A 21,268-nucleotide genomic window follows, 5' to 3' on the forward strand; every position below is an offset into this window, starting at 1 on the left:
ACAAGTGCAGGTTGTGTTTGAGGGGGAGATGCTGCTGGTGCCCCTGGGTGTGAATGAGTGCTTCTGGGAGAAGGGTCTGAGGCGCTTCAGGAGTCCGCCTCTTAGGAGATGGCTCCCCCGGGTCGCTGAGCCACTCTCGGATGGAGGACGCAGTCAGATGTGTGAGATCCTGGAAGTGAGGGCCGTTCTGCGCCCTCTCTTAGATGATGAAGAAATTGTTCTTAAGTAGAAGAGCGTGCACACTAGGCTTGTTTTACATCGTCCAGATCTTAAGCCTGCTGTGGACTGGGGCGTGACCCTCTGTTCAGCAGTGGACCTGCTTCTGGGAAACGCCCCCCACAGCTGGCAGTAAAAAGCACAAACTGGCGAAGGCTGCCTAGACTTCATTTTTATACTGAAGAATTACGCCGTGGTTTTCCTTTTTGTACAATTGTTTTTACAAGTTACTATGGATAACTTAGGAGATTTGGGGACACCAACTGACGCTTTATGTTTCAACCCTCACCACCGCCACCCAAAATTGAAATCCATCATGTTAATTTCGTTATTAATAAGCCTCCAGTTCCAATATGTTCCTTTCGTTCTTGTTGGCTATGAGTAGGCTGCTGTTTCACCCGCTTGATAGAAAGATGCATTCTGAAGTGTTGTTTCATCTCTCTCCTAGACCATGAAACCCCACACGGAAACCGACGAGAAGCAAGCAGAGAGCCGGACCGTCACCCCACCTGCTGCTCCCAAACCCAGGCGGGAAGAGAACCCTCAGGTGGGCACCCCCCCTCCCCCCCGCACCATCACTCCATCTGGGACTCGTGCTTGCTCTTCAGGGAGCCTTTCCTGGTGTCGTGCCGTGGCCAACACAGGTGGCCCAAGGCAAGCCCCCTAGAGGCCTCACAAGATGGATGGTCGTGTACAGCCACGGGGTTGGCTCCTAAGAAAGCTTTGGAATGCCATTGTTTGGACAAACTTGAAATGTCGGCTGAATGATCGTTTTCACAGCTCTGCGTCCCTCTCGATGATCATGTCCGCTCTCTCTCTGCCGGCATCTGTGAGGGTCTAGTGCACTCCGCTGCTCTCTGTTTGTGTTACCAGTCGCAGCTATGAAAAGGACATTGTTGTAAACATAGTTGTGTCCCATTAGATCCCTAAATCCCAAGGGAATCGGGGCCTCCAAAGCTCAGTGAAGTTCTGAGCTCAAACGTTCAGAAGTAGGGTGAGCCCAGGAAGGTCGGTGCTGCACCTTGGAGAGCGCAGGGAGGGTTCTGGGTGTGAGACTTTGCCATGGGCACCTGTGAAGAGTGTGGCGAGGTGCCAGGATGACGGCTGCCTGAGCGCTGCATTTTATTGAACCTGTCAGCCATTTCCCTGCGTCCCTGGTGCATTCCACGTAACGCAGGGGCCATCAAAGCTTCGTGCCGTTTTTTAAAAAGCAGTGATTTATTGAGCCTGTCCAGGTTTTTCTAAAATGAGTATAAAATAGGATTCTTTCTGATAAGAAATAGATTAAATTTTAATCTTATCTCCAAAGAAGGGACCAAGACTTGAACCAAAAACAAGCCTCACAGACTGCAGTAAAACTTATAAAACCAGCCACAGAGCTAATGACAATCTTGCTGGAGGACAGAAAATAGAGCCAGCTCCTGTAAACTAAAGGGAGTCTCTTGTCGAGCAGTGTGGACCAGCTGGCCGGTCTTGTGTACCAGCAAAGATTTCCCCTCAGATGGACAGACAGACAGAACCACTAGATTGGAGGTGTTGGTGGTGCTGGTGGTGGTGTGTGTGTGTGTGTTTTTTCTATGTGTGATATATACATAAAGGAAACTTACTTGAAAAAAATTTTATTCAGTATCACTGAAAGTCTATTCTACTGGAGAAGAGATTTTTGGCTTTTTTCCAATTATTTTCTGACAAGTTGTATAGGAATGGCCAAAAGGGGTGCCGTTACTTGATTAAAAATGGGTACACGTGGTATCAACCCACGCTCTTCTTTATTAACAAAGAAATGTTGATGGTCAGCCTTCTAGTCTTAATTAAGCTTTGAAGGCATCATGAAGACATCAATTAAACACATTTAATTTGACAACCACGAAACGTGCCATTTCAGTGGTCAGTGTGGAAAAGAGCAGTGAGTTCAAGACCACGTTTCCTCCTGAAGTACTCTGGCTCTCCAGAGGTTTTCTAAGTAAGAGATAAGCATTGTTTTTCAGGGTTCGGACAACCGCATTAGAGGGTGTTCTCAAATGACCTGCGCCAGGATGCACCTACACACAGCAGTGCCTTGGAGGCCCTGCATCTGTAACGTCAGTCCAGACCGACAGTTTTAAGACTGAAGATAAGATGTCAGGATTTTTTTTTGGTGTGTGCGGGGGTGTAGGTCTGGGGGGTGCGGTTCGGTTCATTTTATTTTTTATATAAAATCAACCGTGTGGTACCCACAGCTGGAACCTGGGTCCTCTGCAAGGAGAATCTGGTGTGGGTCTGCACAAGATGGTCATTGAATTCCTGGTAGGGAGACTTGGTGAACACGGGCTTGCCAGAGGTCAGAGGTCAGATAGCTGTTGGTCTTGGAGAGGGCATCAAAGGAGGCCTTGGTGAAGTTGCCCAGGGAGGCTGGGCAGCCCCTAGCCAAAGTGTAGTAGTCATCACTCCTGCTATCAGCAGCAGCTTCTTGGGCACAGGGGCTGAGACGATGCCCGTGCCTCTGGGGGCAGGGATAAGACATGCAAGCATGCACCCACAGCGGCCGGTCACCTTTCAGGGGACTGTGTGAGGCTTGCTGGTCTTATTCCCCCCCAGTAGCCTCGCCACACAGGGATAATGGACAGCTTGGCCAGGACGATGGCCCTGTAGATGGCGGTGGTGGCTTCCTTGGAGCACTTGACAGCCAAGTCAACATGGCCGTTGTAGTGCCCGATGACAACAAAGGCCTTGAACCTGATCCGCTGGCCGTCTCAGGTCAGCTTCTGCAAAAGCAGGGCCATCCCCAGGGAGAGGTCAGTGAGCTCAGACTCCCTGTAATGGGCAGGGAGAACAGATAGATCTCCTTCAGGGACTTGATCTTCATGTCCTTGACCAGAAGAGCCAGCTTAGTGACAGGAAGCCACTCCTTCGGCTTGGCCTCTGCGAGCTCCGCGACCTCGTCCATGATCACAGCCGTGACCACATCCTTGCAAGCCTTCCTCGCAAGCTGCTGCCGAAGCCTCTCTGGAAGCTGCCAAGAGTTCCCACCCCAGGGCCCCAGGCCCTCCCCTGCACCAGCATCATCCGCCATTTGGTGTTTTTTCAGAGAAGATGCGTCAGAATTTTTAAAGACCAAACTGTAGCATGAATAATTTTATAGATGTGTGCCTCCTAACAACTAACGTCACTCTTTATTCATCAGAGAAAGAATTTGATGCTGTATTATTTGCACATTTAAAAACCACAGCCCAAAAGCAAACCAGCAATCAATCCGCTTCTCTCTCCAGCTTGGAAGCAGCCAGCCTTCCGTTTGGGGCTGTACTATTCTAATCCACCCAGCTTCGAATGGAGCCCGAAGAGTGGGCCTCTGCAAGGAAAGAGCCCCACGATGCCAAGACGCACGTTGTTAAAACAGCACGACTGTCACAGTACCCACATGCAGTCCGAAGTTGTACAATCACTACCACCATCAGTTTTAGAACATTTTTCTTGTACTCATTGTTAATTAGCTCACCTTTCCCCCACCCTCTAAACCTCCTTTGCCATCCCCCCAAGGAACTATTATTCCAGTTACCCTCTCTAGTTTTACCTACCCTGGATTTCACACAGAAACACATGCACACAGTAACACAGGTAAGATAGAAAAACTTCATTCTGAAAGAGAGTAGAAAATATTGGAAACCAGAACAAATTTAAAATTGATCAAAAGGGGGATCAAATGATAAGGTGTTAAATTTTTACATAACGACATCCTCAATAATCACTATCTAGTTTACTCTGCATGATAACAAGGCTATTTGGATCCCTGGTCTGTGGTCAGAGGGGATTCACCAGAGGCTTAATGTGTAATTTCACCTACACTTTCGGAAACAACTTTTAAACGGGTCAAAGGGAGATCCCGTACTCGACTTCACAATGCTATCTGATAATAAGGCTGTTCACGTCCCTTGACTATCGAGGGAATTCATTGGAGGCTTAATCTAGATGCAAATTTAATTGAAAATGGAAACATTCATAAGCAGAATCACCTGCTGCCATTCCCCAAAATGTTTAGCTTTGCGTGGGTGTTGTCTAATCAGTGGGAGTAAGGATGTGACAAGGCCTGCCCCCATTGTGACACGTGACGTACTCGGGACACGGAGCCTGTTACGGAGCAGGCTCTCAGAACACACAGCAGCAGCAGCAGACCCTCCTCCCTCTTAGAGAAAAAAAAAGCCCGTTGTCCCTCGGGAGGCTGAGTCCCCTCATTGAGAGAGTAGAAGATGGGGGTTCCTGTGGGACCAGTGAGTCTCCAGAGAGGCTCCAAAGCCACCAGCTCCACAGTGGAGCAGTCACCCAGCCTCTTGGGCAACCCACCTGTTGGGCTGGCTGTCCCCAAAAGTAGAACTGCATGCACGTGGCTTTGTGGTACCCCAAACTAAAGTGCCTTCTTTTGTTTCTCCCCCACAGAAACTGGCCTTCATGGTATCCCTGGGCCTGGTAACACATGACCATCTAGAAGGTAAGGGAAGAGGACTCGTGTGTGGCCTTGCCTCGGGCCCAGAGCAGTGTCATGGAAAGTGCTGTTTGCTCGCATTCCTGGCATAGAAAACGGGAGCACAAATAGAGGATGAGTCAACCAGTGTGGATTTCGAGTTCCCTAGAGGAAACCTGGCTTTCCCCCTGTCTAATGTCCACACCCTCCCTTTCCCGTCATCGTCCACACTGCTGCCCTGGGCAACCAACCCATCCTACTGCTCCTGTTTGGTCACTTCTCGTCCCATCATGGGACTGGTGTTTTTCCTGACAGCACAAAGTGGCAACTGCCCCTGCTCATGACAAGCCCTTGTGTGTATCTTCCCATCACTCCAGGCTCTGAGAGTCTTGAGAACCCTTCCAAAGCTGGACCTGCCCTGCTTATTTAGCTCGAGAACGGTGGGCTGTAGCTGCTCAGCCTGGTCCCCGGATGAAGCGCAGGCACCCCGAGTGTACAGGGACCCAGAAACAAACCAGGACAACTTATTTGCACACTCGGTCCCAGAGAGCCCCACCGTGGGCAGCGTGGCCCAAAGCATAGCAGGTCATGCGTGCCTGTTCCCAGCAGGGCTTATGCCTCTGCCTCACCCATGGGGGATGCTGTGAAGCAGCAGTGCGCCCCCACCCCGTGCGAAAATCAGCCGAGGAAACAATGCAGTTCAGTGTTTTGGGCTCTCCACACCTCATTTCTAATCCAGCCCTTTTCCTTTCCCAAGAAATCCAAAGCAAGAGGCAAGAGCGAAAAAGAAGAACAACCGCCAATCCCGTATACAGTGGAGCAGTCTTTGAGCCAGAGGTACTCCCGGCCGTCCCGTCCCTGCCCCGGTTCTGCTTTGTTCAGTGCTGCTTCCGAGCAGAACCCCTTTGTGACAGGCCCCCTTTGTGAAGAAGTAGGCTTTTCCCTGGCTCATAGCTTTGCTCATTTGATTTTTATTCACAGCTTTCTCCGGGGTTTGTTTGTCTGTGTGTTTTGTTTTTTATGTCCTTTACAAACCTACCTTTAGAAATGGACTCGTCCCGGCTTGACCAGAGCTGTCACCTGAGGCAGAGCTGGGTCTCTCTGGGCGTTCTCTGGGAACCGCGTGGGGATGTCGGGTGGCTAGCACTAACTAGTTGGCATGTTGGCATGCATGCACGCTGTGCTTGCGCTTGCGCTTGTCCAGAATGAGTAGGAACAGTGCTCTTCCCCCGCTCACCTTTCCCTCCTCTCCTCTAAGCGTAAGAAGAGTGCGGTCACATACCTGAACAGCACAATGCATCCTGGGACCCGGAAGAGAGGTGAGCGCCTTTCTGAGCCTCTCCCTCTCCCTCTCCCTTGCTCTTGCTCCTGCTCGCCTTGTTGTCTTCCCTCCCCCTCTCTCCTCTCCTTGTCCTTGGGCCCGTCTAACTCCCGTGTCCCTTGAAAATAGTTGAGTTGTTGTTCTCTGAGGAGGGGGCCAACCACAAGAGTTTGGTTTCTTATTCGAACCCTGCCTGCGGAATCAACGCTGGCCTCCCTGGGGTCCTGGCAGAGCTGACTGGGGGATGGCTGGATGCAGCGTTGCTGCCCGAGCCCACCAAGCCACCCATGAAGAGCACAGTGGAGGGAACACCACGTAGAAGGAGCATTTTAGCATCTTTAAGCAGAGCACAGCCCTGCTGTTGCCCAAGTATTCCTCACAGTGGCTAAGTCACCCTGCTCGCTGCCAGCGGAGGCCAGCGCCTAAAGTTCTGGGAGCAGCAGACTTCCAGGAAGGGGAGCGGTCACCCGCGCACCGAGAGTTAGACTAGCGAGAGGAGATGGGCTCCCAAGACAGAGATTTCTCCAGAGCCCTGTTCTCCTCTTTCAGAGCCCCCCCACCCCAGCCACACCCCAGAGAGGGGCACGTTCCACCTCACTCTTAGGGCAGAAAAACAGCAGCAGCTCGCTCTCTCTATCTCTCTCTCTCTCTCTCTCTCTCAGTACAGGTCTAAATAGGTCTTAATAGCTCAGGGTTCGCGCTCATAAACAAGCTGCCGGAATTGCTCTTTGATGTCAGTAATACATCCCAAGGTCCCCTCTCCGCAGGATAATGTGTCCCTGAATCACAGTTCCAGGCTACAGAGGCTGCAGAGTGAGAGCAGCAGCATACTAATGTGTGCGTGTGCACACGCTGTCTCAGAGGTCACGGACACCCTTTGTGTGCCTGCACACGGGACTGTGTCAGTACAGCTGCCACTGTCACCCACAAAAAGACCCCAGACCCTCCCTTGGTGACCCATTCTAATGGTCACTGAAAACATTCCGTTGGGAATCCCTGAGTCCTTGCTTCACTCTGATCTCTGGAATACAGTGTCATTTTTTTATTGCTTTGGTTGTGGCAACTTTTCGTGACCTCTGATACGTTTCTTGGAAAGGAGCCCCCAGCCAGAGGCCTGCAGGTGGGCAGTGTCCCACGAGAGAACAGGGGCTAAATGGGCCAGAGAGACCTCGACCTCTTCTGCCAAGATCAGAGGCGGCGGACCTGCATCCACATTCTGGGATGAGCCTTCCCTGTGTAGCAGAGCATTCATCTCTGCCTCCCCTTCTAGCTGGAGAAATTCCCCAGAAGAGACAGACCAGCCTGGCTGTGTGTGGTGGATCCTGCCAGTTAGAGCAGTTAGTGATGTTGCGGTAGAGTCTGGCAGATGTATGCCTCTTGTGTGTGACTGTAGAGTCCTGGTTCTCCGTGCCACGGCCTGTGCTCGGAAGCAGTATTAAATCTCCTCCCTCCCCTTCCCCTCATTGATATGTCGGGCACGTTTATTTGACCATTCACAGCTTAACAGCTGTGAGCGAAGGACCCGACTGAGGTGTTTTAGAGGCATCTCCGATTCAGCTGCCTGCCAGAGGGCGCATTTATAAAAGTCTTGCAGTTTGGGTCAGGATGCTCTTGCTTAAACCAGGTCTCCCCGTTCTCAGCATGGCTGATGTGGGTGGCCTTCCTGACTCAGGAACAGCCCAGTTCTTAGATCATTGGCCAGGACGTTTAGAGTGCTGAGTGGAAAGATCACGTTCAAGTTCAACCAGCTGACAGGGGCATCAAGGGCAGAGCCAGCCCCAAGCATCTGTTCAGCTGCTAGTATCCACCAGGAGCACAGCATGCCTGCACTGGCTCTGCCCTCGGCCAGCGAGGCCAAGAGGAGCCACCTTGAGTTTTGCCTGTGTGTGTGTGTGTGTGTGTGTGTGTGTGCAGGGAAGTGACGAGAATGCAGCCAGGGAAGAACAGAAAGGAGGGGTCCCAGGCACCCCTTAATGCGGGCTGAGAATCACTAATGCAGCTGTACAGAATGGTTAGGCAGAAAGCTTGGAGAATGGGAAATAAAATTTTATTTCTAACAGAATCAGTTGGAATCCAGGCGTTGACTCTCTCCATTGGCCTATGATGTTACTGGTCTTCTCCCTAGAAATCCCAAATCAGGGTAGGCCTGGAACTTCCCCCCATCGGGCCCAGGCACCTCCTTTCACCCAGTCAACTCTCTAATCCTCGCCTCTTTTGAACCAGCTGCTTCTAATGACATTTAAATTGCTGCTGCTTGTCCTCGCCTGGAGACTGTTGTACTAACTTTCTGTCCGCTACCTCACTTCCTTTCCATGCTAGCCAATGAGGAGCACTGGTCAAAGGTATGTAAGGTCATGTTCCCCCTTTCTTCCCCTCCCTCCCCTTTTGTTCCCCTCTCTTGGTATATAGGTCGTCCTCCAAAATACAATGCAGTGCTGGGGTTTGGAGCCCTTACCCCAACATCCCCCCCATCCAGTCATCCTGACTCCCCTGAAAATGAAAAGACAGAGACCACATTCACTTTCCCTGCACCTGTCCAGCCTGTGTCCCTGCCCAGCCCCACCTCCACAGACGTAAGTAACTTGGGGAAAGTCGCTCGTTCTCTTTGAGAGCCCGAACGGGGAAAACCGTGACCAGCTCTGTCTCCTTCCCACCTCACACCACTGCGCCTACCCACAGGAGCTTCCCTATGGCATGGAAAACAGCGTTTTTCAGGGTCCAGGGTCCTCCCAGGTCCCCGAGGCATGCTAGATGCGATGCCAGGAAGCTTTGTCTGCGTTTTCAGAGCACAGTTGGAGCTGCTGTGAATTCCGTTTGTTCGCAGACAGGGGGCTGAGATGGTGGGGCAGTCTGCTGGTGGAGTGGGGGGTGTGCAAGACCTGTCCTTAATATTTGAGAGTGGGCACGGTGAGCAAGTTTCCTGTTGTGTGCAGAATTCAAGAAGTAGGTGGTTTTTTGCCTTCTTTAAAGTTACTTTATTGAGCAGAGTTGGTCAGAAACAGGTTCTTGGAACAGTGTCACACCCTACTCAGTAGTCCTTCATCCAGAAACCTGAGGAGTGTGAGCTGGCTCCCTTAGCCTTCAGATGAGTGTTTATGAAGCGGTGAGCAGCCTTCCCTTCAGCCATTTACTCAACAAGTACTTGAGCATGATTCGGCTGCAGGGGGACACTGCAGGGGGCGAAGCCAGCCCCCCACCCCCGTGCCCTCCTGGAGCTCGGCCTCCATAGGGAAGAAGCAGATAATGAGCAGAGTCTGTAGTACATCAAGTCGTGGTGAGTGCAGCGAAGACAAGTGAAACCGTGGGGCGTGGGGAGTTGTGGCAGGAGGCGGCTGGTTTACGGAGAGTGGTGGAGAGGCTCAGCTAGGGAGTGAAGGAGCGATCCACAGGACTGGCTGAGGGAGAGGAGTTGCGGGCAGCAGGCACAGCCGTGCAGGAGCCCAGAGGTGCAAGTGTCTAGGTGTGCTGCAAGGGTAGAGCAGGCGAGCACGCAGGGGTGGGACAGGTCCCATCTGCAGGGACTGTGGCATTCTCACCTGGAAGCAAAAGGGAGACGGCAAGGTTCTGAGTAAAGGAGTGATTTTTTTTTTCTGCTTTAGTTTTTCATTTTAGAAAATTTCAAACGTACAGAAAAGTTGTAGTAGCAGTGCAAGGATGAGCATATTTCACCTGAATGCACCAGTGCTCAGCATTTTCACACACACACACACACACACACACACACACACTTTTTCTGAAGTAGCTGACGGTGAGTTCTGAACATCATGAATCTCACAGGTAGCCCCAGAGCATACGGGTAGTTTCTTGTCTCTCCTACAGGACAGCCTCATAGACAATCAAAGCTCTTAGCGAATGTATGTCCAGTAGGATTGAGATATTATTGTACAATGTCCAGTCTACATTCCGATTTTTCCAGTTGTCCCAGTAATGGCCTGCGTGGCACTCGTCCCCCCACCCCAGGATCCAACCCAAGATCCTGCTTGATATCTATTGTGGTGATGTTATCACCTTGATCTCCTTTAACCCTAAACGCTCTCGGCTTTTCTTTGTATCTCGTGGCATTGGCATTTCCTGTAGACCAGTTGTTCTGCTTGGATCGTGTAGTTGTTTCCTCAAGACCAGATTTGAGTCCTTGAAAAGGGATGCATTTTCGCTGGCGCACTAAGTACTTGTTCATGGGCACCTCAGTTCAGCATGACAGACACCTGGTGTAGCTGGAGCCCTGTGAACTTGCCTCACGTGACGGTCTCCATCAGCATTCTCGTCTTGGAAAGGCGCGCATTGTCCCCTGGTGGAGATGGCTCTGAGACGGTATGAGCATCCTCCACCACCACCGCGACTCCAACAGATTGCTGCCTGGCCTTTTAGCATCCTTCCATAGTTGTGCACGTGTTCTGTTAAGGTGTTTCAAAAGCAGCTTGGGTTACAGGGCTCACTGCGTATGAAGTTTGGAGCCGAGGCTGAGGGGGCATAGGGAAACCGGTAGGGGGCTGTTGGCATCAGCCTGGCAAGGCGATCTGCTCATGGCTGGGCCTGAGAGCAGTAGCGACGGCGGAGGAAAGGGATGGAACCTGCGTGTGTTTTGAAGAGCAGCCAGTAGCACTGGGTCGTGGGTTTGAGGAAAAGAGGTCACTGCAGTGTGGCTGGCCTGGAGAATGACATGATGGAGCTGCCCTTTCACTGGGTGGGGACGATGATGAGTGAGGGGCGAGGAGGGGAAACCAGGAGCTTCCATTTGCATATGCCCCATCCTGTTTCCTTTTGGGAGGCCCGTCGCTTGTCTTTGACCAACTCCAGGTCAAGGGTACCCTAGACTTAGGAGTTCTCAGAACTTACTAGTGGCCTTCCCCTCTCCCAAGAGCAAAAGAATAACGTGTAGACATTTGAAGCCAAACACGATGCCTTGTTGGCTGGCACCAAAGACCGCCTCAGCTGCAGCACTGCCATCTCAGAACGTGGTCGGGCTCTCCGGGCGCAGGAGCCAGGTGCTGCTGTGCTGGTCGGCGCCTGGACACGTCGTTTCCCCATTCCCTTTGTCTGGGGGCGCGTGGTTTTCGTTCAGACACCAAGCTCAGAGTGTGGTCTCAGAGCAACCCACAAACTGAAAACTTCAGTCCAGCCTCCCAAAGGGCGAGTCGTTTGTGAAAGAAAGCTCTTCTGAGCCCGCTGGAATGGGTCTCTTTCTGTCACTCTGTCTTCCTTTTCACAAAATCACCGACTTCTGCTTTCCCCCCTCCCCGCGGGGGCAGTGATTAAAGTCCGCGCCCAGAGCTCTATGTCTACTGCTGGGGAGCATGGCCGGCAATGCTCATTGACCAGTCACCCTGGCAAGGCAGGTGTTTCCTGGGGATCAATAATCATCTGATAGGAGTTGGTAATAAAAGAGATAGCCGGACCCTCATCCTCAGGATGGACCTTGTGGCCACTGACATCATTCTTAAGAGAGGAGAAGACATGTTGACTTCGTTAGAACTTTTTTTTTTTTTTAAAGCAAATGCTGACATTGCAGTTGATGATGGTGAGGGCGAGTCCAGGAAATGTATGACCTGGGTGCCTGGCAGGCCACCGTGGACCAGTCTCTTTCACCTTCCCACTCACACTGATCACTTGGTGCGCCGCCTCTGTGGCACGCTCAGCTCACTTGGGGCCCAGAGCCATGTCCACACGGATGGACTGTCCAGGCCTGTTGCGTTCCTGAGGGCTGCACTTCTCAAAGTGTGGTTTGGAGCGAGGGATCCTTGCGGCTCCCAGGAGGCCCATGCAATCAGCACTGACTTCATAGTACCCCGAACCTGCCACCTGCTGCTTTCCCTCTCACTGTCTCGGGAGTCGTCCAGGGAGGCTCCCAGACACCGCATTACCTGTGAGGCTGGCTCCACCGTCAGCTAACAGAGTGTGCACTTCTGTGTTCTTGGTTTTGCGTTTCTGATGCACCTTTTTTGGTAACTTCCTGGGAATCCATAGTTATTTTGAAGCAAAAAGTTACACATTAATGGAAAGTAGATCGTGAGAGCTCAGGTGCACCTAAGCAGAAGTTTTTCAGGGCACTGCCGGGTAAAGCGTTGGACTGCTCGCCACAAGTTCAGTGGTTCAAACCCCACACCAGCTGCTCCCCGAGAGAAAGATGGTCTTGTCCATTGACAGCCTCGGAAAGCCTGTGCAGCGTCACTATGAGTCGGGGTCAACACAGTGGTGGGGTTGTAGGCTGATACTCCTAGATTGTAAAGGGGTTCCAACACCGATTAAATTGAGAACTGCTTTTGGATATATAAACAGAAGAGGATGCTTTCTCTCCTTCAGAAAAGGAATTCTTGAACCTTCGTTGCTTTCGCCTCCCTGCCTGTAGCGTTTTGATGTTTTCTTTAACCTGGAGCCCTGGGAAACGGAGCAAAACTCCAGTGGCCCAAACACATCGTCTGGATAGGACGTCCAGCTTACGTCCTCCCTGATGGGTCCCCACGGCTCACATCACAGTGTCTGATGCCCACCACGCCATGTAGAAAGTGTTTTTAGGCTACACGAGTCCAGCACGGCCCCTTCAAGGAGGGCTGGCCTCCCCCAGGGAAGCATGCCCCTCAGACGATTGTGAGAATGGAAGGGGAAAGGCAGTTGATCGGAGTGAAACTAGGCACCCCTGTCAGTGCCGAGAAGTTAAATTGTGAGGCTGAGTTCCCCTGTAATCCTCTCCGCACGCACCGTCTGTCTTCCTGCCAGAAATGACATTTCCTTATGAAGGAGTCGGTCCATCCCGCCTTCCGGGTGGCCAGACCACCTCGAGACTTACAGAGAAAGTTGCCCTTCTTTGAGAGAGACCCGATAGGCTCATGGAACTGCCGTGGCTTTTCTGAGTGGCAGTGGTGGTAGGAGCCTGAGCCGAATGACCTTGCTCTCTCTCTCTCTCTCTCTCTCGGCTTCCTGTGTAGTGAGTGTGCTGGGCTTTCTGGAGGAAACTCACAACGACACTGTGGGAAAGGGCCCGCCGCAGGTGGCGGAGTAGACCTGGCAGCCAGCGCTGGCACATCTGGCACCCTGCGCCCCCCGGCCACAGCAGCAGGCATTCTGGTCAGCGAGCAGGCTGGAGGTGACTTGCAGGGCGAGGCCTCTCCAGGGGCTCCTTTCGTCTGTGTCCTCCTCTCCAAATTGTACACCCGTCCACTTCTTCCTGGCGGGATCTTCTGTGCCCAGAGCCCCCGCTCCTTTACCTGGGGTAGAACCGGGCCAAGGGCACTGGGTCTGGTTCTGCTGGAGTGTGTCACAGGAGGAATGAGCTCATAACAGACGATCTGTTGGACAGCAAATGTCAGACACTGGTTTTAAGAGGACGTGGTCAGCTGTGTTTGGCTTCTTGGATTCTTCACGTTGGAGAGCTCATACAAGTGCAATTTGCTCCTGACTTAATCTTCCCAGACCTGAACTTCCGCTCCATCTCTCATCTGTTGCTCTCCCTCTCCTTCTAAATCCCCCTCCCCTCCAAAGGGATAAGTAATGAGGATCGTTCAGACGGCCTGGGAAATGCTTGGATGAGTGGAGTTTTAAGGCTCTTTGCCCTCAGGTTTGTGAGTTGAACTCAACAACAATGCAGTGAACACTGGGCTCTGCCCGTGGAGCTGCTTTCCCCTGTGAGTCTGCTTTCCCTTTTGGAGCGCTGCCCCTTCAGGGAGCCGGGGCTGGTGGTGCTGCGCCCGTGCCCTGGCCGCCAGCTGCCCCACGGCACACGCATGCTTCCCGATGTCGGCGAGGAAACGCTGCCTCTTCTCTCACCTCTCTCCTGCATCCCATAGGGTGACATCCATGAGGACTTCTGCAGCGTGTGCAGGAAGAGTGGCCAGTTGCTGATGTGTGACACGTGCTCCCGTGTGTATCACCTGGACTGCTTAGACCCTCCTCTGAAAACGATCCCCAAGGGCATGTGGATCTGCCCCAGGTGTCAGGACCAGGTACTGTGGTCAGGCAGTGGGAAGGGCTGATGGGAAGATAGCACTGTCAGGCCACATCAGGCGCGCGAGGCTCCTCGCTCCGCAGCTGCGCCTGCCCTCTCCCCGGCCCAGCATCTCACAGCACTCGCTCCTGAGGGCACGAGACTGGGGCTCCGGGTGCAGGTGCACAGAGAGCCCCCGCCCCCCGCTTGCTCTTTGCTTGAAATGACTTTTCTTCTCTTGACCCTGAAGAGCCCATAGGACCTCATTTTCTGAAAAACCGTCCAAGCCGAATATGTAGTCTTGGAACTCGTTAAGTTGGGAATGGGATTTCTACGGAAAGGTGTGAAGGGCTGTTTAATTTACACAACAGCAGTTTCTCCTCTCTGGGCGTCATTGCTGGCTGGGTATTTCCAGCATGAACGGTCTGGCGTGCTCCCTCCTCCTGGCTCTTCCCAGCCGTCCATATAGGTCTTCAAGTGGCTGTCACAAACTGTTGTCATACGCTTTTAGGAAATAGGGAAGCTGTTACAGTTAGCCCAGTCACTTGGTGAGCTCTGGAATCTCGCTCACCCCTGAGGAATCCTGACTGGAAAGGATGCTTGCTGGCTGGCCCCCTTGGAATCCCAGCTTGATGCTTTCTCTGTGGCCAGGAGAGACGGGCCTAGGTCTCTTTCGGCTGCTTCTTTGTGACCTCTGTTCCTTGTCTAGTCACCATCTAGGTGATACATTTGTATTGAAGCTATGAACTTCCTTGGTCGGGCTGACTTTGAGGAGCGTAGAAAGCTACGGCTGAGGCAGGCAGCCCACGGCAGGGTCCTGGTGAAAGGCCAGTGGCTGCTGTCATGCTGGCTGGTGGCTCAGGCTGTTGGGAGGGGCTGGGGTCATGTGGCACCTGTGGGGGCTCAGACAAGCCCCAGCCTCTTGTAAGCCCGTGCTCAAGTGGCTTGGCTCTTGCTGCTTAGAGCTTCCTCCGCCCAGGCTGACACCGAGTGCTTTGTAGCCCAGAAACGATAGATCGGGGTTCTGCACCGTGACTGCCGTTAAGTCCTTCCGTCTGTCTGCCATTAGCCGAAGACAGAGTTGACGGCTGTGTACACAGGGGAGGAGGGCCATACCCCCTTGTCAAGGTCACGCTCTAAATCTTTTCAGATGCTGAAGAAGGAAGAAGCAATTCCATGGCCTGGGACTCTAGCAATTGTTCATTCCTATATCGCCTACAAAGCAGGTAAAGAATCGCCCATGCTCCCGTCTGTGTAAGCCTCCCACGGAGGGAAAGCCGTGTTTGGTTTTCAAATGGAGTTTCAAAGTGAGCTGCTGCTTAGAGAGTGAAGTGGTCAGCTCCCACACCTCTTTGGGGTGGGGGGGTTGGACACGCAGAGCCAGCACCCCCCACCCCACCCCGAGAGTTCCCTTAGCAGACCGATCCCTAGAGAAAGGGTGGGAGGCCCTGCTCGCCGCCTGGGGGACTCGGGAGTTTTCGGGGAGACCTTGGGTAAGCAGTCTAAGCACAGTGGCCCTTCCACCCGATTTACTGCTAACAACTGCCTGCTCTTTTCAGCGAAAGAAGAAGAGAAACAGAAGTTACTTAAATGGAGTTCAGATTTAAAACAAGAACGAGAACAACTGGAGCAGAAGGTGAAACAGCTCAGCAGCTCCATAAGTGTAAGTGCCCTCAGGCCTTCAGTAGTGGACACACAGTCGAGGAGATGCGTGCTGGTAGCGCTTTCCAGGCAAGTGTACCGCAGACAGCTAGCCCCAAAGTGCCTCAGAAGCAAGGCCAGGCTGTCTGTTTCTGAAAGATCACACACCTTTGAGACGCTCCTGGAGGGCCCTTCTCTCGCCCCCTGGAGTCCTCCTGCATCACTGCTCTGTAGTGCTCTTGACTCCACAGGACATGTATGTCACTCCCAGCCTGACAGGGATCCTTCAGCATCACGCTTGGGTGGGCAGACGCTGCGTTTGCTTTCTGGTTAGAGTTCGCCCCTCGGGCAGGGGACAGGTTGGTATGTGTGTATACGGTCCAAGCTCTCAGACACCCTCTGGTTCTACTCCTGAGACAGCAGTTTCAGTCTCAGCGGTCCTTATTTCAGTCCCCTTTAGCCGCCACCCTGGGTGTTTCCCATAGGGCCCGGGAGGAGCATAGAGCCGCACCTGATGCTCGGCAGATACAGCAGCCCCCTCACCTGCTTCCGAGCAGGTCCATCCACCTGGCCCACCCCACCTTTTCCCCGGTTTCCCTGACCATCCGAGGAGAAAAGGGCTGTCTAGAGACGACCACCATTTCCCAGCCCGCTTGCCCAGGTGCTAGAGGGTTGAATTGGTAGCAAGCACCCACGGGCTCTTCCTCATAGAAGTGAGCTTTCTCCTAGGGAGCAGCCACCCTTGTTGGAATGAGGCAGCCTCCACTCTCACAGGCACCAGGGAGTGGGGTGCTCTGGACTTGAGGGTAGCTGTCCACTCACCTGCTCCCTGGCTTGTAGGTGTAGCATCTCTCTCTGTGTAAGGCAGAAGCCGGCAGATGTGGGAGGTGCCAGGACAAGGCCAAAGCATGAGGGCTCTGTAGGCTGCAGTCCTTCAGGCTTGGGCTGACCCCGTGGTCCCTGAGCAGCACCGGCCTGCTGCTACATTCTCATGGAGCAGATGAGCTCAGAGGGCCGCCCATGAACCCCTTCACTAGTTCCTTGTCTGTGGTCCATCTGGGGGACTCAGGCCAATCCTGAAGGGCCCTTGTAGCAGGGAGAAGCACAGGGAAACCTGCCCAAACTGCCCTTCATTCTGTACTAGCACAGTGGGTTATGAGCATTCTGAGTCCTGGCTGGTACCTGGTGGAGCTGGCTTTGAACTGTCCCCTTGACCGGGCCACCCCTCCTTGCATTGGTGTGGGCTGTGCATTGCTAGCAGGGGGTCCTGCACCAGGAGGGAGACAACAGCACCCATCTAATCCCCACCCCTCCCCGGGCTGCCAGACCTGCTGGGAAGCAGTGCGTGCTAGAGTGCCCCCCCCCACTTTTGCCATAGAAATGCATGGAAATGAAGAATACCATCCTGGCCAGGCAGAAGGAAATGCACGGCTCCCTGGAGAAGGTAAAGCAGCTGATCCGCCTCATCCACGGCATCGACCTCTCCAGACCCGTAGACTCTGAGGCCACTGTGGGGGCCATCGCCAATGGCCCGGACTGCACCCCCCCTGCCAACGCCGCCACCTCCACGCCGGCCCCCTCGCCCTCCTCCCAGAGCTGCACAGTGAACTGTAACCCCGGGGAGGAGACTAAATAACAGCCCCGCAGGGAGACGCCGCGGGATCCCGGCGGCCAGAGGAGCCAGATGCTGACGACTAGAGAAGGGAAGCCAGACTTCTTCTGGAAAGTACAGGATGCTTTTGGTTCTTTGGTTCCAGAGAGAGAGAGAAGATGCTTGTGCCAGGAGGCACCAGTTTGCCAATTGATCCTTCTTATTCTGTGTGTACATGCAAAGATTGGACCATGTTACATGAAATAGTGCCAGCTGGAGGTTCTGTGCCAGCACCATGCCAAGTGAAATAATATACTTACTCTCTCGATTATACACCAGTGTGTGCCTGCAGCAGCCTCCACAGCCACAACGGGTTTGCTTTGGTTACCTTGGGCGGGGGGCGGGCCGGGCCCAGGGGTGGGGGGCAGGTTTCAGACCCTGTTTGCCGAGCCGTCGGTTGAGGTAGAGAAGACAAGTCCAAAGAGCGCGTGGGCTTTCCTGTTTCTAAACGTTCACTATGATAAAACCAAAAAGAAGAAGCCGAAATCTCACCGACCGGTGCCCAGAAGAGGGAAGGGGAGGGGTGGGTGGGAGGGGCTGGGGCGGGAGAGTATATCACATAAGCAGTATTTAATATTGTCTGGAGGTGGGGGGGGCCGAGTGCGACCAGAGGTGCACCCCAAGGGTGGCCACTAGGTCTTCTCCCAGAGCTCGCCGCCCGCTGCCCCCACCGCGGGTGCCCCCGCGCCCGAAGCCTAGCGCCCGCCTCAGCCCCTTCCCTCCTCTGGTGGCGGGGTGGGCACGCAGCCGCCCAGAGAACCTGCAAAGCGGGCTGCCCTGGCCCAGCGGGGAGGAGGAGGAGGAGGAGGGCCAGTGCTTTGGCTGGAACACAAGCTCCGCCCCTTTCTATATTTATAAGGAGAGATCTCGAGCGGGCGAAGCCGCGCCCCCGGTGTGTGTGGCCTGAATGGAGATGTTTTCTTTTCCCTCTGGTTTCGTTCTACACCCCCACTTTTTTTCTTTTAGACATTTTTATTTTGTTGTTCATTTTCCTTTTGTTTGTTTGGGGTAACAAACACTAAAGTACGGACTAGCGGGCTGTTTCCCGGCTGCCAGCCAGCCCCGCTGAGGGGCTGAGACCCTGCATGGTAGAGTAGGAACTAGTGTCAGTGAGGTCCAGTGAGTCTTTGTGAGTCCTGTGTCCTCGTCTGGGGCACTGTTTTTTTATGCAAGGGCAAAATCTTTGTATCTGGGGGAAAACAACAACTTTTTTTTAAATTAAAAAGGAAAATAAAAGATATTGAGGTCTTCCTAGTGTTACTTAAATTAAGATCAAGGTAAGAAACATTGTAAAAAAATTACAAAAGTGCTATTTGTTTCCTAAAAACAGTGATTTCTATTAAAAAGGTGTCAGAACTGGAGAAAACGCTGCGTAGTTATAATTTTTTAGCACAGAACCTGCTGATCATGGTGACATTTTGCTGTGTTTGTGTCTCAAGACTGGTGGACTAGTCTCCATGGTTTCTGTCCTAGAGATGGGCTGCAGGCCCCTTCCCCCCTCAGAAGAGTCTGCCTCTCTTCTTGGTGCAGGGATCTTGTCAGTGCCCCACCCCACCCCCACCCCTGGTTCTGGAACCCCAGTGCGAGGGGGGTGTCGGAGCCCACCCAGTGGCCGCTCCAGCACAGGCTGGTGCCTCCTAAGATCTCTTCTTTGGTGCTGTTCTCCGCCTTCCAGCCACCAGCATTGTGAGCGCCTGGGGGACGGTGACCAGGGTGCCTGTACACCTGGGCGAGGGGAGGGGAGGGGAGGGCCATGCCCTTGGTGCTTAGAAGGAACAGAGGAGGGAGAGTTGTCTCCTGGGGACCAGGTGTGTCTCAGCTCAAGGGTGGTCTTGATGGCTCTTAACCTTTGAAGAGAGGTCGGAATCTCCAGCCATGTTCTTTGCCCGCTGGCTCCTGGGCTCCACTCCAGTCCTCCCACTGGCAGCTTCTGGGAGGGGGGGGACCCTGCGCCCTATCTCTCTGCTAGCCTTGGCTTGGCTTGTGGCAACCGCCTTCCTTCATGAGAAGAACTGGGTTCTGGAAGCATCTTGCCTTGTGGGCAGGCAGTAGCTTGGGTTGGGTGGCTGCCCATCTCGTGCCCCTGGCTGACGGGAAGCAGAGGCTCTGCACCCCAAACCTACTCCCCCACCCCCATCTCAGCATGACAGAGTCTAGGGTCCCATTCACTTCTCCCCCCACCTAGTTAGGCCCAGAGAGGCCTAGATGGATCCTGAAAGCAAACACAACAGGAAAAGGCTGTTCCTGGAGGGAAACAGGTCTCATCAGTCCTGTCCCTCCTGGGATGGCATGAGAGTTAGGAGTTCAACTGCACAGGCCTCTGAGCCTGGCCCTAGCTGCCAACTTAAATAGAGGGACCCCCTCTCCATCAGAAGCCAGGCGCGTGGGGGGCGGGGGTGTCTGCCTGGGCTAGCTGGAGGAGAAGTTGGAAGCATATTGGGTGCAGCTTCTCAGGCTCCCGTGGGCTTGTCTGGGCCCGTCAGCCAAGGGTTGCTCCGCAGGCTCCATCTTTTCCTGGAAGACATTGGATAGCTGTCACCAGAGGCCTTTCTGCTCCCTTTCTGCTTTTGGGGTCTCTGGCAGGGCTAGGCTGACTAGGCGCTGACTGCTGCCATGAGCAGTCAGAGTCCGGCCTGGCCCCTGACTGGGCTGGGGGTGGGGGTGGGGGGAGTCTCCTTCAAGTGCTGAGCTGGGATTTTCCGACTCAGCTGACACAGAGTACAAGGTGCAGCCCTGCCCCCGCCCCAAGTCCTCCATTCTGCATTCCTATTTCTATCTCCAGGCTGCAAAGACAAGGTGGCATGCTCCGTGTCCTGCTCCTTCACTGCCCACCCAGGCCCAGCTGCGACCCTCCTTCCCCTCCCTGCCACCACAACCCCCCCCCCCATACACACACACACATACCCACTGAGTTCACTCAGGTCGCCTCCAGCCTCCTCCACCCTGCTGCTGCTTTCTCAAAGCCCAGGATGTAGCTGCTCTTTCAGGTACCTCTGGGGAAGCCCCCGCTGGCAGCGCAGACTGACAACCAGCCAAAAAGGAGGGCAGTCTAAATACATCCAGAAGCCAGGCCTGGCTTCTCCAAGGGCACAGCCTTTGTTCAGACACCGTCTGTGCACATGGGGTCGCCAGGGGTCAGAACTGTCTGGTACCGCCGGTGCCCATCTGAGACCAGAAGGCTTGGGAGATGGGGAAGGGTGCCCACAGGGCGTTGACTAGGAGCCCTCGTGCACACAGCGGGTCAGGCGCCAGGCCCTGGAGGCAGTGAGGTCATGCCATCCTCATCTCATCACTCTTGCCGCCTGCAGGCCCTTGCGCGTGTGCAGCCTGCACAGTCTTGTCTCGCCTCAGCCGAGCTCACCTCTTCTGATCCTCTTCCTGCCAGGCACATCTGCCGGCTGTACCGCCTCCCCTGCACAGGGCTTCGAGTGCCCCCCCCCCTTTCTTGGCCCTCCCTCCACCTGCGTCTCCCTCTTGTTCTTAGCGAGAGCTCACAGGCCGTGGTGGTGGATGCGTAGGCCCTGTGCGGGCCCTCCACAGCCAGGGGAGGGGGGCACACCCCTTGCCCCAGTCTGCTGGCACTCTCGTCTTTCCCTTTGCTTCCTTTCAGAGTGTGGTCTTGGTTTCTGTCCAAAGGGCTTAATTGAGGAGGCAAGGGCTCGCTCTCGGGGTCATGAGCCCAGTGGGGCAGGATTTTGAAGCCCTGGGTTTCCAGGTTCTGTGGTTGATGGTGGATGAGGCAGTTCAGGTCTGGGTAAGCATCTGATGGGGCCTCCCCATGCCCCTCAGCTGGGCACACTGCAAGAAACGGGAGCCCCCTCCTCACCTGACTTAGAGCCTGTCCTCTCTCAGGAGGAAGTTAGGGGGGGAACCCCTGTGAAGATCCCTCCTTGGCCCTCCCACCAGCTAAGTGATGGGGACAAGCGGAGGGTACCACCTCTGGAGAGCCAGACTGAGAACTCGTAAATCTAGCCCTTGTCCAGGGTGGGCAAGACTCACAGAGGCATTCTGCACCCACCCAGCAGGCGACCCTCCCTGGGGACGCCATCCTCCCGCACAGCAGCCTTGGAGCCCTGTCCTCCCGCG

The 21,268-nt window shown here is 54.0% G+C and overlaps 1 protein-coding gene across 18 annotated transcripts in view; it reads left to right on the top strand.

Moving 5' to 3' along the window:
* Positions 1–18,548, top strand: part of PHF21A (PHD finger protein 21A) — a 204,878-nt gene extending 186,330 nt beyond the window's left edge. For all 18 annotated transcript variants that reach the window (XM_075545830.1, XM_075545829.1, XM_075545816.1 and 15 more), the window contains 9 exons: positions 665–763; positions 4,627–4,678; positions 5,409–5,488; positions 5,910–5,970; positions 8,382–8,545; positions 13,754–13,909; positions 15,041–15,116; positions 15,450–15,553; positions 16,910–18,548. In XM_075545830.1, the coding sequence (XP_075401945.1) occupies positions 665–763; positions 4,627–4,678; positions 5,409–5,488; positions 5,910–5,970; positions 8,382–8,545; positions 13,754–13,909; positions 15,041–15,116; positions 15,450–15,553; positions 16,910–17,167 (1,050 nt within the window). In that variant the 3' untranslated portion in view covers positions 17,168–18,548. The remainder of the gene's footprint in view (positions 1–664; positions 764–4,626; positions 4,679–5,408; positions 5,489–5,909; positions 5,971–8,381; positions 8,546–13,753; positions 13,910–15,040; positions 15,117–15,449; positions 15,554–16,909) is intronic.
* The last annotated feature ends 2,720 nt before the right edge of the window (positions 18,549–21,268 follow it).

Source organism: Tenrec ecaudatus, chromosome 4 (assembly GCF_050624435.1).
Source record: "Tenrec ecaudatus isolate mTenEca1 chromosome 4, mTenEca1.hap1, whole genome shotgun sequence".
NCBI classification, from domain to species: Eukaryota; Metazoa; Chordata; class Mammalia; order Afrosoricida; family Tenrecidae; genus Tenrec; species Tenrec ecaudatus.